The sequence below is a fragment of the Gymnoscopelus microlampas genome (genome assembly GCF_963454915.1).
Source record: "Gymnoscopelus microlampas genome assembly, chromosome: 15".
NCBI lineage: Eukaryota > Metazoa > Chordata > Actinopteri > Myctophiformes > Myctophidae > Gymnoscopelus > Gymnoscopelus microlampas.
Window position 1 is genome coordinate 9,059,068 of NC_139952.1, and position 15,855 is coordinate 9,074,922.

Below are 15,855 nucleotides of genomic sequence, written 5' to 3' on the forward strand. Positions count from 1 at the left end.
AGCAGCACAAGCAGGCGATCGCCTTATTGTCTTTGCCAGGCACAGGCCAGGAGGCGAAGACCATGTTTTCGGCCCTGTCCGTGCGTCTGTGTGTCTGACGAGCACCATTTTGCGTTTCTTCAAAACACGCTTCTCTACCACTTCTACAGATTTTGTCCAAAACTCACACAAGCCGGTACACATTATCTCTGGAGTCATGTGATAAACGTGTATCATTCAGTTGTTTCATATTCCATTCCAATTGGATATGACTACCTTCCAAACTTTCAAAGCATTGAAATGGCTGAATTCTCACAAACTGCCTCCTGTCTTCTAACAAACCGCCTTTACCTTCATGAAAAAATAGTCTTGCTGTTTGTATGCATGTGCTGCATTGCATTGTACAATGTCGATGCTTATATTTGTGTAATTGGAAAAAAGGTAGCCTAGTTAATGTCTGCTCACCGACCACATGGTTTCTCTTGAAGAGACTGGCTGTAGGCTATTCTTTCCTTTTGACACTGATTAAATTCCCCTCAGCAACTCAGGTTTATTGGGAAATTGATGTGTGTCAAATAAAACAACATCACCGAAACGGTATGTAATAATACTGTTGGTTCAATAAAAATAAATGTAAAAACAGTTGGACTGTTTCCAAAGCTCATTCAACAAATGAAAAGATACATTAGAAGCTTTTGTCTGTATTATAGTTTTCAATATGACATTGCTAGTAAACCTTTGTATTCTAACCTATTTCTGGTGACATAATTATGAAAAGTAATAACATGATCTCTATCAGTAAAGCCACTTGATAGTGAAAGTGGTGAATTGACTGACAGATGTGATGATAAACACTTTTTATATTGTGTTGTTCTTATTGTTGTACATGCAGCTCATTTATTAATAAGCAGGCTTCAGGAAAGTAATTTGATCGCTGATGTATTTGTGTACACTGTGACTCCAAGTGTCACAGTGTTGTAACTAATGGGCTTCTTGTAAACCTGGCAAAACCGCTCAACATGTCCTTCTGCTCCACTTGTTTTGTGGTTTGGAATTTGCTCGCTCGTCTTCCCCTGGATTCCAGGAAGAGATGTAGTGTGTGTGTGTGTGTGTGTGTGTGTGTGTGCGTGTGCGTGTGCGTGTGTGTGTGCGTGTGTGCGTGTGTGCGCGCGCGCGCGCGTGCGTGTGCGTGTGTGTTTGTGTGCGCGTGCAAATTAGACTTTCAAGAGAACCAAGCACGCTTTACATCAACAATTAAACAAACTAGCTGTCAAAAGCCTGTGTAAACAAGTGTCTCTTGTGGACTAAAAAGAGTCCAGTATTCTCCATGGGGAGAGAGTTCCAGAGGGTCGGGGCTGCCACACTGAAAGCTCTATCCCAGAAGGTCTGCCTGTTTGTGTGAAGGATGGAGAGAAGTCAGAAGACCGCAGGCTCAATGCTGGGGTATTACCATGTGGGAGGTCTGACATGAACCGTGGGCCTGATACAGTACTTAAGTAAGTGTAGGTGTTCAAGGGTGGAGCTGATGTGTTGACAAGGCTTGGTCTATGGGTGAGCACTCTGGCAGCTTAGTTCTGCACATATTGCAGTCTGTCCAGGGCTTTGTTGGGGAGTCTGAACAGGACATTACAATAGTCCAGGTGAGAGGTGATGGATGCATGGATATGGGTCGCGATGCAGTGAGTGACTGAGTCTGAGAATGACGGCCGGAGTCTGGTCTGGAATTGTTTTTAGGTGGAAGAAGGCGGATTTGGTAACAGATTTGTTAGGGAGAGGGTAGCATCCAGGATGACATCCAGGTTGCGAACCTCAAACTCAACAGGATGTTGAGTTTGAGTAAGTTGGTGGTCATCCAGGTTTTTATTTCAAGATTATTATTTTTGCTTTCATTGTTTTGAGGTTCAAGCTGACATTTTTGTTATTTCCACTTTTGTTTAGAAATAAAACTCCTTTCATTTTAACCACTTATGCTATATTCAAAAAAAATAGTGAGATATTTTTTGGGAAGAAAAAAAAAATCTTTGAAAAATGTTTAGGCTATGCCCAAAATAGAAATGCTAGGGTTCATGTGGTCTATTGATCGCTAACATGACTCTTCCATTATTTGTGGTTCCAGAAGCTGGTCCTTAACAAAACAGACCTGAAGGCCTGAACCCTGCAAACTGTAGTCCAGACAGACCTTAGTGACCGCAGTTAACTCTGCAAGGCACACTGTACTTCCCTGTATTTTAACCAGCCTGTAGGCTTTTTGGATCACTTCAGCCCTCCTACACAACTGCCTGAAAACATGGCACTGAGCTGAATTCTCTATGCTTGCATAATTGAGGCTATCATTTCCACCAGTGCTATAACCTGCACGGAGGGGAAAATATTCTGTCCCTCCACACCGCCTCCTTTATTAACTGAACACAGTCACCAGAAAATATCAATGCTTTCACTTGAGAATAATATTCCTCCTTGTGTGAAATCTAGGACAACATCCACATCTCACTTTTTTATACCAGATAAAGAGACATCCCATTCCCACCACCAATAATGAAAGGAGGAAAAAAAACAGGAGACATATTGTTATGCAGCAATACTGTGATAAATGCAAGATGCTGTATTATTAAACGGAAGGAACAGCGGTTTACAGCCTCTGCTCCAATGAACTCCAATTAACTGGGTCTCTAATGGATAATATACCGTACGACTGTGTCAGCTGCTAACAGACAATCAAGTATTTCCATCGAGCGTTTCACAAGCTCCTGTCACAATAAGGTTTAAAAGTGCACCTGTGTCTAGTATCCTTGTAGAGAGCATCATGCAGATTAGATAACACGTCCTAGAGGCTGTAGCCACTGCTGCTACAGTATTGCAAGAACATATTGTGCGCCTGCCTTCGACATTGAGCCTTCTGTTCATATTAAATACTCTTTACAAAACTAGCCTAATGTAGCAATGGGCTTACTTCAGGTAAAAAGTTCACCACCACATTCATTGGGATAAACTTAATCCAAATCACTACTATACAATGCGTAGTACAAAAACTGTTCATATATTCATATATACCCCATACATATTTGCCAGGCAGCCCCAAACGCCCCTATAGCCTGAGAATAGTGTAAATACTTTCCAAACAACCGGTAGAATGTTTTAGTGAATGTAACATGACTGTTTATTCCTCAACACCTGTGCTCTGCCAGTTTAAAATGTCCACGCACATAAGCAAGAAAGAGTTAACAGTACTAAATTATACATGCATACACACACACACACACACACACACACACACACACACACACACACACACACACACACACACACACACACACACACACACACACACACACACACACACACACACACACACACACACACACACACACACACACACACACTAAACCAACCATTCATTGTATTAGTTTCGCTGTCAATTCTGTTCTCTTATCTACAACAGGGACGGATTAAGACTTAAGGAGGCCCCCGGGCCAGTTATCTTTTAAGGCCCCCACAACCCTGTCACCACGCTACCCAGGACGGGCAGTCAGGGGGGCACGCAAACACACACTACTCCAGCGGTAAGGCATGAATTTGATTCTCTGCTTATTCAGACATTAGTCCACATGTACTGTAGGCTGAGGGGCCCACATTGAGTTGAGGTTTAACCCATATACAGTATACTTGGGGCACCGGCCTATTTTGGGACCCCGCAAGTCTGGAACGATGTAAATCTGGATCGATGCAAGTTGCATTCCCCACCCGGTTATGCGATATCTGTTGTGCCTGTGTCAGAGTACTTGCTGTAACCGTTGCTAGAGTACCCAGTGTGGTACCCACGGGCACCGGCCTACGATGCAGTTTGGGAGTGATGCAAGTTGGGAATGCATGCCCCCCACCTGTATAAACAGTACTTGTCATCAGTTTACCCATTGTACCCGTTCTCAGAGTACCAAGTGCGGTACCCACTACCATACGGACTGATCAGCAAAATATGGAGAAATGGGGATCCCTGATGTCGTCATGAACCTCTGATGGAGTTCCATTGTACACGCTGCCACTTATATTGGCGCAGTGACGCAAAGCTCGGCCAATCCATGAATCCATGAAGCCCCCCATTTGGTGCGTCCTCCACAAGCCCACGGACTGACATAATACAGATATTCATGGTTTTCTGGTTCTCGGAAACCATTGGTCTGGTCAATTCCCCACTTGGCACTGCACCCCCGGTCATCTGGGTCCACACACCAAGTATGACGTAAATCAGACAGACACCACACACACACACACACACACACACACACACACACACACTTCATTTTTAATAGATAGATATTTCATGTAATATGCCCCCCCCCCCCCCCGGTAGGCTACTCCAGGGGCACTGGTCCCATGGGCCCTGTCCATAATCCTGGGATTGGCCCCCGAATTTCCCAGCGGTATAATAAAGTATTAAAAAATAAAATAAAATAAAATCTGTCCATGATCTACAGTGCAGTCCTTCAGGTTACATCACTAAAGCTATTTTCAATGGTGTGTGTGTGTGTGTGTGTGTGTGAAAAAAAATTGAAAATAGCTTTAATGACATATATATATATATATATATATATATATATATATATATATATATATATATATATATATATATATATATATATATATATATATATAATTAGAATTTCTGTTCGTCTGTATGTTTTTATCTGGTCAATTCTCTTCAGCGGCCACATGGGGGCGTTGTGGGCCCTCACTGGAGAGCTCCTGCTTGACGGTGTGAAAGTAGTGGATCCTGTCTGTCTGTCGCAGGAGGAGAAAAAATAAAGCTCTTTCTGAATTCTTCGTCCTGAACGGCAGCTTGACACTAACGTCCACCGGGTGTGAGTGCAGGACTGAGCCGAACTGGACCGTAGCCGCGGTGGAGGGATTTAACAATGAATGAATCTGCGCTGATCAGTGCGGCAGAACTTGGATTTGGTCCTGTTTGGTGAACGAGGAGGAACTTGTGTTCATGTTCCATAAACATCTCAACATGTATTCATCCTCCTTCCTGCTGATGGAGACCCTGTTACTGTTACTGTATGTGCTGAGGATCCAAGCTGACACCATGGAGGCGACAACAGGTAAACTATCAACACCAACACTCCATAGAAGTGCCGCGGTGTCGCTTCTTGTCGGCAAGCGACTGTCTAACTTTCGTTTTTGTTAACATGGCAGCGTGCACCCCCCCCCCCCCCCCCCCCCCCCCCGTGAAGCAGGCTACATACATGAACATGTTTTAATTCCTTGTGTTTGTTGTTAAAGTTTGGAGAAGGTTAAACTTTGTTTAGAGTCCATGTTTGAGATGACGTCACGACATATTGTTATTACATATCATGGTACCTGCGTTGCTGTTGATGCGGGGTAATTAACTGGTAATGAGTAACACCTGCCATTGTTGTGTGATGACCCATATACGTGCTCACTGGAGGAAGTGGAGAGAGAGAATAATGTGGTCGTGTGAATCGTGGGAAAACTGATTTTTTTATTTTATTTAAAACACATTTTGTTGCATTAAGATCAGCTCCTAATATCAACATATCAAAAACGGGCAACTTTGAGTTGTGACTATCTATAGAATGGCTGTGATATTACATACATTATTACAACAACAGCCATAGAACACGTCAATGCCCTCCTGGGGAGAGAAGCAGCAGCATTATAACTCATAATACTTCTGTTGGAAGAAGTACTCACATTGTTTACTTAAAAGTATTAATACCACAAGGTAGAAATACTCTGTTATAATAAGTCCAGTATAAAAAATGCACTTGAGTAAAAATACACAATGTACTTAAAGTACTAAAACTGAAAGTACTCGTTATGCAGAATGTCCCATTTCACAATGTATGAAATGTATACACATCTTTTGAAAATAGCAGATCTACAAGCTCACAGTGCGTGAGCTTGTAGATTGGCTATTTTCAAATGGCCGAAATGTATAGTGCTGTAGTGGTTAATGTATATTTTGTAATAATAATAAAAATCTACAAAGTATACTAGTAACTAAAGTTTTCAAATAATTGTAGTGGAGTAAAAGTGCAATATTTGTCTCTGAGATGTAGTGGAGTAGAAGTAAAAGTATTGGAAATTGGAAATACTCAAGTTAAGTACAAATACCTCAACATTGAACTTAAGTACAGTACTTGAGTACATGTACTTCGTTACTTTCCACCACTGCCAATAATTCATTGCTGAGACTTGGGGTCAGCTCTTGCCATAGTTTCATATCCATTTGAAAGTTAAACAATATTGTCAGTGATTCCCTCCCCGTGGCCCACAATAAAAAACACACTGCTGCTTCTCTTTCCCCTGGGGAAGGCATTGCAGAGCCGGCCATGAGGAAGGTAGATGCCAACTCATTCATTCTCCTGTCCCTGACCTTTGATGATGGTGATCTGAGAAAGCCAGCAGGACACAATCTTCATGCTGCTAACAGTCTGGGTGTAAACTATAAGGTCCCAGGCTGGCAGCTCAGTCCTGGTGATGTGCTGTGATGTTTTAACCATCCTCTGTAGAGCCTTGACTCACAATTGTGTGTACAGCATCTTTCATACCAAGCTGTGAGCCATTTTCTAGCCAACTATTAATACATTATGTGCTATAGCGTCTTTCTCCAGTGGTTGACAATGAACAACCATTGATTTAGTCTGTTCCAATAACGAGGTTTGATGTCATGCAGACCATATCATTTTCCATACCATTTTATTTTGTGAAATTGTGTCACAACAATGAAGACGACACTATTGTCATTGTATAGTATTAAATGGGGCATTAGGTTAGGTTAATTGATATGGACACAATGCTTTTTGTTCGCATGATAAGTTGGGGGAATAGCACAATAACAGGCTACTATGCTACCATAACACAAGATAGTACAAGGTATTTACTTAAATAAATAACATTGCTGTTTTGATTCAATTAGTGTTCATGTAACTCTGTTGGAATTTAAGGAGGCATAGATGGAAAAACATTTTGGTGAATGGATTGAAATTGTTCTCAGACTGAAGAAAACATATAATGTTACAGCTCCAGGCTACTGCATACAGTAATCCCTGAAATTCATAGACCAAACTTTAACAATAGTTTCAATTCTCCTTACTTTGCCTGTGGCAAATAATGCAGTCTAGAATATCATTTTACTGAAACAGCTTTTAGGCCTGAAACTAAAAGCTCTGTCTTTTGAGACATGCACCAGTTCCTATGTGGAATTTGATTGGAAAACATTTCTTTTTTGCCTCTAGTCACACCCTGTCAAGTTGTCTTGAGTGAAAAAGGACGCAGCACAGACACAGCTTTCACTAATCTCAAGAATGTTTGGGGACTCCTGTGAATGTCGTAGCTATGATATAAATACTCTTCGCGGGGTATCTATTACACTGCTGCTACCAACACCATTATTAGACTGAGAGCAGTTGTCAACAAACCACAGAACCACTCCCTGCTTTCTGAGATCAAGTTAGATGTTCGTGTTAATACAGCTGACGAGGATAGCAGATTAGTCCCCCCTCCCCCTCCCGAATGTATTGCTCATTTTATATTCATTACAAATATCTTAATCCATTCATGAGTCGTCCTGACTGAACTGGTTTTGGAGCGTTGTGTATCTGACTGCGTTGCACACATATAATGTGGCGTAGCTCAAGTCCATAGTTTGACCTTCATCGTGATTGAGTTGCTTTGCCGGGGTGAAATCCAGTGTGTTTGGAGTGCAGCATGCAGCCATGCTAGCTGGGCTGTCTGTGAGGAGCTGCAGAGAGAGAGAAGGTAATTTAATCTATGAACTCACCACGTCTCCCACTCTGAACAGCACTCACATGCAACGTGAAATACAGCGAGATTGGATGCTGTGTGAGAGGGGTTCACGTGAAAAGACCACACAGTAGAAATCCTCAGTGTTAATTTAACTCAGAGAGTACACATGGAACCAAAAGGACCCTTGTGGGTCAATTTGGTTCATTCACTCTTGAGTTAAATCTGTTCTTTGGTGTGCTGCAGTGTAGGTATACCCTGCTCGAATCTTCAACTGAAAATAGAACCCCCCTCTCTCTCTCTCTCACACACACACACACACACACACACACACACACACACACACACACACACACACACACACACACACCCCCGCGCACGCACACACACACACACACACACACACACACACACACACACACACACACACACACACACACACACACACACACACACACACACACACCTCTCCTGTGTTGCAAGGCTGTAAATGTGTGTACATTAAAGGACAGTGATGGAAGATGGCTGTGTTAGAGGGAAAAAATTGACATGATTGTTTCATAGAACAATTTAGAATTATGGTTATTAATCATCATGGTTATTGGTCATTATGTTCCTGAAAACAAAAATGCTTTGGATTACAGTGCCTGGTCATTTGTTATTAAGGAACACGCGCCCTTAAATAACCTGCATCCATCTTTGTAAATGCAAAAGCTACTATAATCTATCTATATTATTAACTTAATTCAAATACAATGAGCAATTCCCTCTACAATATCTTACCACAAAACAGCTTATGTTACAGTGGTTAATGCCGTCGTGCATTATGCTAAAGAAAAACAGGTACACTTAAACTCGAATCAAGTAAAATGCTCAACGGAAAACCCCCACCGCAACAGCACCCCCACCGCAAGTTTGAATTCAAACCTCTCACATTAGCATACCTCCATTTAGATGGATTGCATAATGTTTTCTCCAGACAGTTTGTGTTTGCTGAAGTGCACATTCTTCATTCTATGTTTGGGTCAGCAGCACACACGCACGCACGCACGCACGCACGCACGCACGCACACACACACACACACACACACACACACACACACACACACACACACACACACACACACACACACACACACACACACACACACACACACACACACACACACACACACACGCACAGTCTATTCAAGCAGTTTGAGTGATTGAGTCAGTATGAGTAAGCAGCCTGTCAGTGGTGGGAGTCAATAAATCTCTTCTATTATGCTTCTTTGATGGCTTTTAAGGAATTTTAATTGCCTTGACTGTTAGGCCCCAGTTACTCATTCAGTACGTCCTTTAGATTTGGCCTAATACGTTTGTTGGCCAAGCAAGCGGCATTCGCAAATAGTATGTCAAGGCGCCCAACAGAATAAAAATGAGGAATTACATTTAATCTCTAGTGCTGAAGACTTCAGAAGTTCCGACTAGTTCTGCAAGTAGCCAATGCACTTGGCAAGCTTCACTGCTTTTGTATATTTCTATTTCTATCTATCAAAAAAAATATTTTCTCTTCAATCAATGTGGGTCGAGTCTGGGGCCATGACAGTGGATGTTTTGCTAGTACTAAAGTCTATTTCCTGGGAGAGAAACAGACTGTCAGTGTGGTCAGGAACATGGAGAAATGTCTCTGACAGGCTGCATTGTCTCTGTCAAAGCTGAGTCCTGCTACTTTACAGGAGCCTCAGTGGCGTTACGGCGTTGTGCCCATGTCCCTAGATCCACACAGTGACATAGTGGAGAGAGACGGACTAAAGTGAAAATGCTGTTTTTAGTTCAAGATGTAGTAGATCGTAATGTGCATCTTGAGTAAACATAATGATAATGGCTTGGTCTCCCCATCCAGTCATTAGCGGTTAATAGCATGCCAGGTGCACAGTTTCTCACAAATCACAATGTGTTGAACGAATCGTGAATCGTGTATGTCCGTTGTCTGCAACAAGAATGCCCGATTACACTGGGTCTGTTAAGCACGTATCGGCATGAGCCGTGATTGGTCTACTGTTGTAGAGAAATACAGACAAACCTGTATCCATATATTGTACATGTGCGTGTGATGTCAAGCATATGGGGGCAGTGATGGTTGGTAATGGTATAGAGAAGTTGGTGCAGATACCATACATACTGTACTGTACATGGGCAGAGGCTGTGTTAGAAGGCTGGAGCCTGTCTTCACAATGTTCTGCTGTTTATGCTCAATAGCTTGGATCACTACTTGCCCGTCGTGTCACACAGTAGCGTCGTGTCTTACCTGTTACCACCGCACGTTGCTAATGGACCTGACAGCCTTGCTAAATGGCCTTGGCTCTGGACCTGCAGGGCCTGGTCGTGGCCGCTTGGGATCCGTCAGCTGTCACTTAACAGCTCCAGGTGGTGCAAAATGTGTTGCTTCTTTGCTCAGCGACAACAAATCATTATTGGACAGATGGAATTACGGCAACTGGAAATACTCTGCCTGTCAGAAGGTCTCTCAATATTTCTCAGACGCTTGAGTTAATTTGCTGTGTTTTAGACATGCTCAGTTAACCTGCCGTTGGTAATCAAGAGGCACCTGCTTGGCTTTGGGTCGTCACGCACATCATTAGTGCCCACCGCTACCTCAGCGTCTCATGTCACCTCACACAGCACAGTGATGCTGCAGCCCCTTAGTTTATCTTCAAGTTTTTAGCTCTTAGTCATTTCCAGCGAGCTGTATAACGACCTGCTACCGAGTGCAGAGATATAAAAGAATGACTGCATTGTGGAGGAGGCTAAAAACCTCCCTGTAGGAGGCACAAATCAACCGCCTCTGAAGTCAACTGCTCTAAAAGCACAGGCTTATCCCTCTTCTGAGGTTGGCGTCCGTGACAGATATGCAGAGCGCTGCTAAACGTGTGAACGCAGAGCGCTGGCTGGGCTACACTTGCTGCAGCAGCAACAAAAGAATGGGGAGCTGAAAAGTGTCCAGACTTTTGAACAGTGTGAGATGTTTTATTCTTTTTTAGGAAGTCCCCAGAGCAGGAGATCAAACTTGCCTCCCCTGCATGGCTCTCTGCTCCATCGTACCACCTGTCACACATTCTCCACATAGCACTCGCTCCTCGTGACAATGCCTCTTTGAGAGCAACTGTACCAGCAGCTGGCCCCAATGCAGTCTGGAAGTCTGAATGTGTTGTGTTTAAGTTAGATTTTCATATATTATCTGTTAAACATTCTCAGCAGAGAAAACACCAGACAGAAATCACTATGCATTCTATAACCTATTTGAAGGATAGGCTATTGCTAGCAATGGTTCACATGACGCTCGTCTGTCACAAGCGTCATGGAACCACTTGCTTCTGGTTTGCGAATTTTTTATGTTTTTTTATGTCAAATGTTCTCCGATGCTTTCAACTACGCGACCCTATCGGTTGGGAGGTGTATTGCACTCTGATGCATTACAAAAAAAGAAAAGAAAATGGCCGCCGATCGGATTAAAATGCTTTTTATTGAACAATACGGAAGATACGGGTACTTGCGCCTCAACTTGTTACATCCGTGGCTTGGGGGTCAGCACTTTATATAACATTTATGTAGATGTAAGAGTTGTAAATGTAAGAAAATCGCAAACCAGGAACAAGTGGTTCCATGACTGTCATGGTATGACAGTCATGTTTCAGGGCTAGGCTATTGTACTCTCTGCTAGTGTGAGAGAGGTTCACGTGAAAAGACCACACCGTAAAATCCTCAGTGTTCATTTAACTCAGAGTACAAATGGAACCACAGGGGAAGAACACGGGGAAGATTTGCTTTTGTAATCAAGCCCGTCACCGTTCAGATTAGCCCCTTGTGGGGAACGTCAGGTGGATTCATGATGTTGAATCCTGTTTTATTGTAAAGCCTAAATGCAGGCTTGTTTATTATGGATGAGATGGAAACGGCGGTGACATATGCAGGCTCAGGTCTGCTCTGCTGTGATGCCTGCCTGTCCATTTAGTGGAGCTCAGGGCTCACTCTGTCATCCGCTGCTACCATTACCTCCCAGATTTGTCACCCTGCTGACAGGCATCCATGAATAATCTTTATGAATATTCCTCCATCGTTTCCTGCTCCACCGGTGGTTATGTTTACTCTCCTGAGCTCAGCCAATTGTCCCGGCTATTTCCCGGCCGTGACACGCATGGTCAGGCAGGCCTGTCTCGTGTGAACAATGACTGGCAACAGTGCAAAGTCGAGACGTCAGCAACGAGGAGACAAGCCTGGCTGTCTGTAAAATACCACCTGGCGGGGCAAAGACCGTAGGGACAGAATTCTCCAGTCAGGATCAGGGTTCACTGACGTGATGATTTTGGGCATTGCTATCAGCAAGTGTCACTTTGGCTTATGATCACATAACGCAGAATAATAACCTGGAATAACATTCCTTTCACTTCCCATCCACTTCCACAGCTTCGGGGGTAAATACTTTAATGCCAAAAGCAATTTATTTCTTTTCAGCCCTTCTCGCTCCTTCCTCTCTGCTCTGCCTCTCTCTGTGATGGTATTTCTCTCATCAAGCCCACAGGAAGTTTAGACCAAAATCCCCAAGCGTCATAAACGCAGAAGGTCATCAGTGTAGTGGGACAAACTCCTATTAGATCAACCGCTTGGGTTTATATAAAACACATCAGCAATATAGAGTCACACCCTGGCTGTTTAGGTCCCTTTACAGCTGTAGATATCACACTTTAGAAAGCAGGTGTTTAAAGTTATCAAACCTGTGAGCCTCAGAGTGTCTCCATGGCGCACTAGAGCTATTAAAAGTTTTGAGGTGGGGCATGCAGTTTAGAACTCCAGAGTTTCTCCACTCGTTTGGGCTCGCTGACTCTCTGACACGCTCTCTTGTCAGCCACTTGCGGGCGTGTGGGTGCAGTACGAGGCCTGCGCCTGTGGTTAGGCATCTTAATATATACTTCACCTGTAAGTGCCAAGCTGCAACACAAGAACAATGTTGGTGTAGCTAAGAGATTTACTGAAAAACAAACACACAGGCAGCACCAGAGCCGCAGCCTCATGTTTTGACGAATGTGGTTGGCTCTCGAGACACGGATAACATGTTCACTTGCACAAATGTGTCTTTTCACACCACTCTGCTTTGCACCGCCTCCCTTCCCACAACCCCCTGCACGTGTTTGCCCTTTGGTCTGATAGAAAATTGAATGAGAAAAGTTTGCGGAATGAATCATGATTGTTTGGACACATCGTCCGTACAATCCGCCCTCAAGCCCTCCCTCCCTTCTGTCTGCCATTCCGTTCAGCGGGATTGTCTCGGCAATATTTCAGACGGGGGCATTTTGGCAGGTATGTGAGCCATAGCACCTGGACTAGCATCTGCTGTGTTGGCCTCTCGACATGGTTTGCGTCAGCAGGTGGCACAGAGGTTGGAGCCCTCATGCCCTGCGAACCCAGCCATATAAATGCAAAGGCTCGCATTCATGAGCAGGGAACCGGCACACATCATCTCCTTCATGCGTAATGAATGAGCCACCAGCGGCCACAGCGGTGTTAGCATTCATGGCAGAATGCGTTTGGATGATTGGACATGTACCGTATGCCTCTAAAGCCCTTGTTTATTTTGTATGAGATGTATTACCGCTGGGGTGCTGGGTGTGATGTAGTGATTTATATAAGCTTGTGGTTGCAGGAGCCCCTGAATCATTGATTCAATAAGTAGACCCCTACTTCGTTTGTTGAGTGAGAGAGAGGGAGAGGGAGGGAGGGAGAGACAGACAGACAGACAGACAGACAGACAGACAGACAGACAGACAACAGTATAGGTAGGATGGGCTTAGGGATATCGATTTCATTAGAGGAAACTGTCAGGTAACAGCATGGAAATCGGCTGGTGGTCACTTTTTCCTCTCCACTTCCTCTCTCCTCCTCTGATGTCAGAGTTTCATCCTGAACTGAAATAGAATTTTGGTCTACAGATCAGCCTTCTTCTTAACATGTCGTGGCCCTGTGGCCTCCTGGGTCTGCGACCCTAATCTCAGCATCAATGAGCAGATGGTGTTGTGATTGTGACCCAGGTCTGTGAGGGTGTACACAATCAATGCAAAGAGAGATGAGAGAGAGAGAGAGAGAGACCTACACAATGGTAAGATGGATGAGAGAGAGACAGAGAGAGGGAATGAGCCCAGACAGAGATGATGATGCAGGGATAACCCCAGCAGGCATTAACAACAGCAGGCGGGTCTACTTTGTTGCCCTTGTGTAAAAACCTGGCCAGTTGGCATATGTTGTTGTGTGAGATCTTTAAGCACAGGCTCTGGAACGTTGACCTAGAAAAGTGATGAGAGCAGCAGAAAGCTTCCTGCTAACTCAATCAAAAGATTGCATTGGTTGCTTTTTTTTGTTCATTCTCCTCTCTCGTATTTAGCAAATTTGCACGTTTACCACTATTTATGTGCATTTATGAAGCTGAAAAGAAATCCTTCCTCTGCAGTGGAAATAGCAGCTCCACAGAGACTGTGTTGGCAAGTTCTTTGAGAGAGGAGAGGAGGTAATGAGGAGGGATCAGATTCAGCAGAGATTTATTCACCCCTATCCGTGGCTTTTCTTTTCATGCTGTGTATGTCATGTACTTTATAAATGAAGTGACACCAAACACCTCTTACTGCAGTAGGGAGGGGTTTACGGGCAGAGACATGGTGTGAAATGAAAGCGGTGTTGCGGGTGACATTGATGACATCATTCTGATATATGTGTCATTGTCACTCTGAATCAGTGGTGGAAAGTAACTAAGTACATTTACTTTTTTTTTTTTTACTTTTTTTTTTTTTTTTTTTTTTTACAATTTTGAGGTACTTTTACTTTACTGGAGTATTTCCAATTGTCTATACTTTTACTTCTACTCCACTACATCTCAGAGGCAAATATTGTTCTTTTACTCCACTACAATTATTTGAAAACTTTAGTTACTAGTTATTTTGCAGATATAGATGATTACATTAGAAAACATACATTAACCACTTCAGCCCTATTTTATACCTTGGCTATTTGAAAATAGCAGATCTACAAGCTCACAATTGCGACGCATTGTGAGCTTGCAGATCTGCTATTTTCAAACATTTTAGTACTTTTACTTTTGGTTTACTTTTGATACTTTTGTACTTTTACTCAAGTAAATCTAAGTTGAATGAATGACTTTTACTTGTAACAGAGTACTTCTACATTGCAGTATTGATACTTTTGAGTATTTTGCAGTATTGAGTACTTTTTCCACCACTGCTCTGAAGGGATCGTTCTCACATACATTGTATGAATCTCCACAGCCACGGCCAGTGGGTCGTCTATTGTTCCTCAGTTCCAGACGTCCCTAATCACATGCAGGTCAGGAGAATGTAGGTTATGCATTGTTTTCATATTAACCCCCCCCGCCCCACCCCTCCAAACACCCACTTTAGTTTGTGCCAGACTGGAATACCTGCTGTTCATCGAAACTCTCAGTCACACAGACAGAGACAAAGAGAGACAGATGGACAGATTCATCTTTATTGTGGTATATAGGTTTGTTTACGCTTTCTGCGCTTGACCAGAGACAACGCAGACACACAGATGAAACGTTAATTCAGATTAAGCTAATTATAAAATATGGCTATTGGAATATTATGTTGGATATAGGAAATAGGTTTCACTGCTGCAGGGTTAAACATTCATTTTAGAGCATGCAAACTAGGACAATAGCAGTTGCTGTGTGTGTGTGTGTGTGTGTGTGTGTGTGTGTGTGTGTGTGTGTGTGTGTGTGTGTGTGTGTGTGTGTGTGTGTGTGTGTGTGTGTGTGTGTGTGTGTGTGTGTGTGTGTGTGTGTGTGTGTGTGAGCACTTGCATGAGCGCTTACATGAGCATCGTTTTGCCTTCCTCTGTGTGTGCGTGCATCAAAAGTGACTTATTTCTTGCTTCATCTTCTCTTCTTCTTGTTCTTCTTCTTCTTCTATGTCCTCAGCAGGAGGAACAGTGGTTGAGTAACAAGCTTCTTAATCCAGTCAGACATCAGTATTCATGTCCTTTCCCCCGTTGGGCCCATGGCCAGCGTCTTGAGCCCCATGTGTCGTCCATGTTTAATTAAGAAAC

At 43.3% G+C, this 15,855-nt stretch overlaps 2 protein-coding genes across 2 annotated transcripts in view; both read left to right on the forward strand.

Moving 5' to 3' along the window:
- Positions 1-2,131, forward strand: part of LOC311061635 (receptor-type tyrosine-protein phosphatase U-like) — a gene marked incomplete at both ends in the record, with an annotated part of 164,373 nt that extends 162,242 nt beyond the window's left edge. The window contains 2 exons of the mRNA XM_084080326.1: positions 1,292-1,422; positions 2,096-2,131. Of these exons, the coding sequence (XP_083936452.1) occupies positions 1,292-1,422; positions 2,096-2,131 (167 nt within the window). The remainder of the gene's footprint in view (positions 1-1,291; positions 1,423-2,095) is intronic.
- Positions 2,132-4,928: 2,797 nt separating this feature from the next.
- Positions 4,929-15,855, forward strand: part of LOC311061526 (receptor-type tyrosine-protein phosphatase U-like) — a 166,125-nt gene continuing 155,198 nt past the window's right edge. Inside the window, exon 1 of the mRNA XM_084080184.1 lies at positions 4,929-5,078. Coding sequence (XP_083936310.1) covers positions 4,967-5,078 — 112 coding nt within the window. The 5' untranslated portion in view covers positions 4,929-4,966. The remainder of the gene's footprint in view (positions 5,079-15,855) is intronic.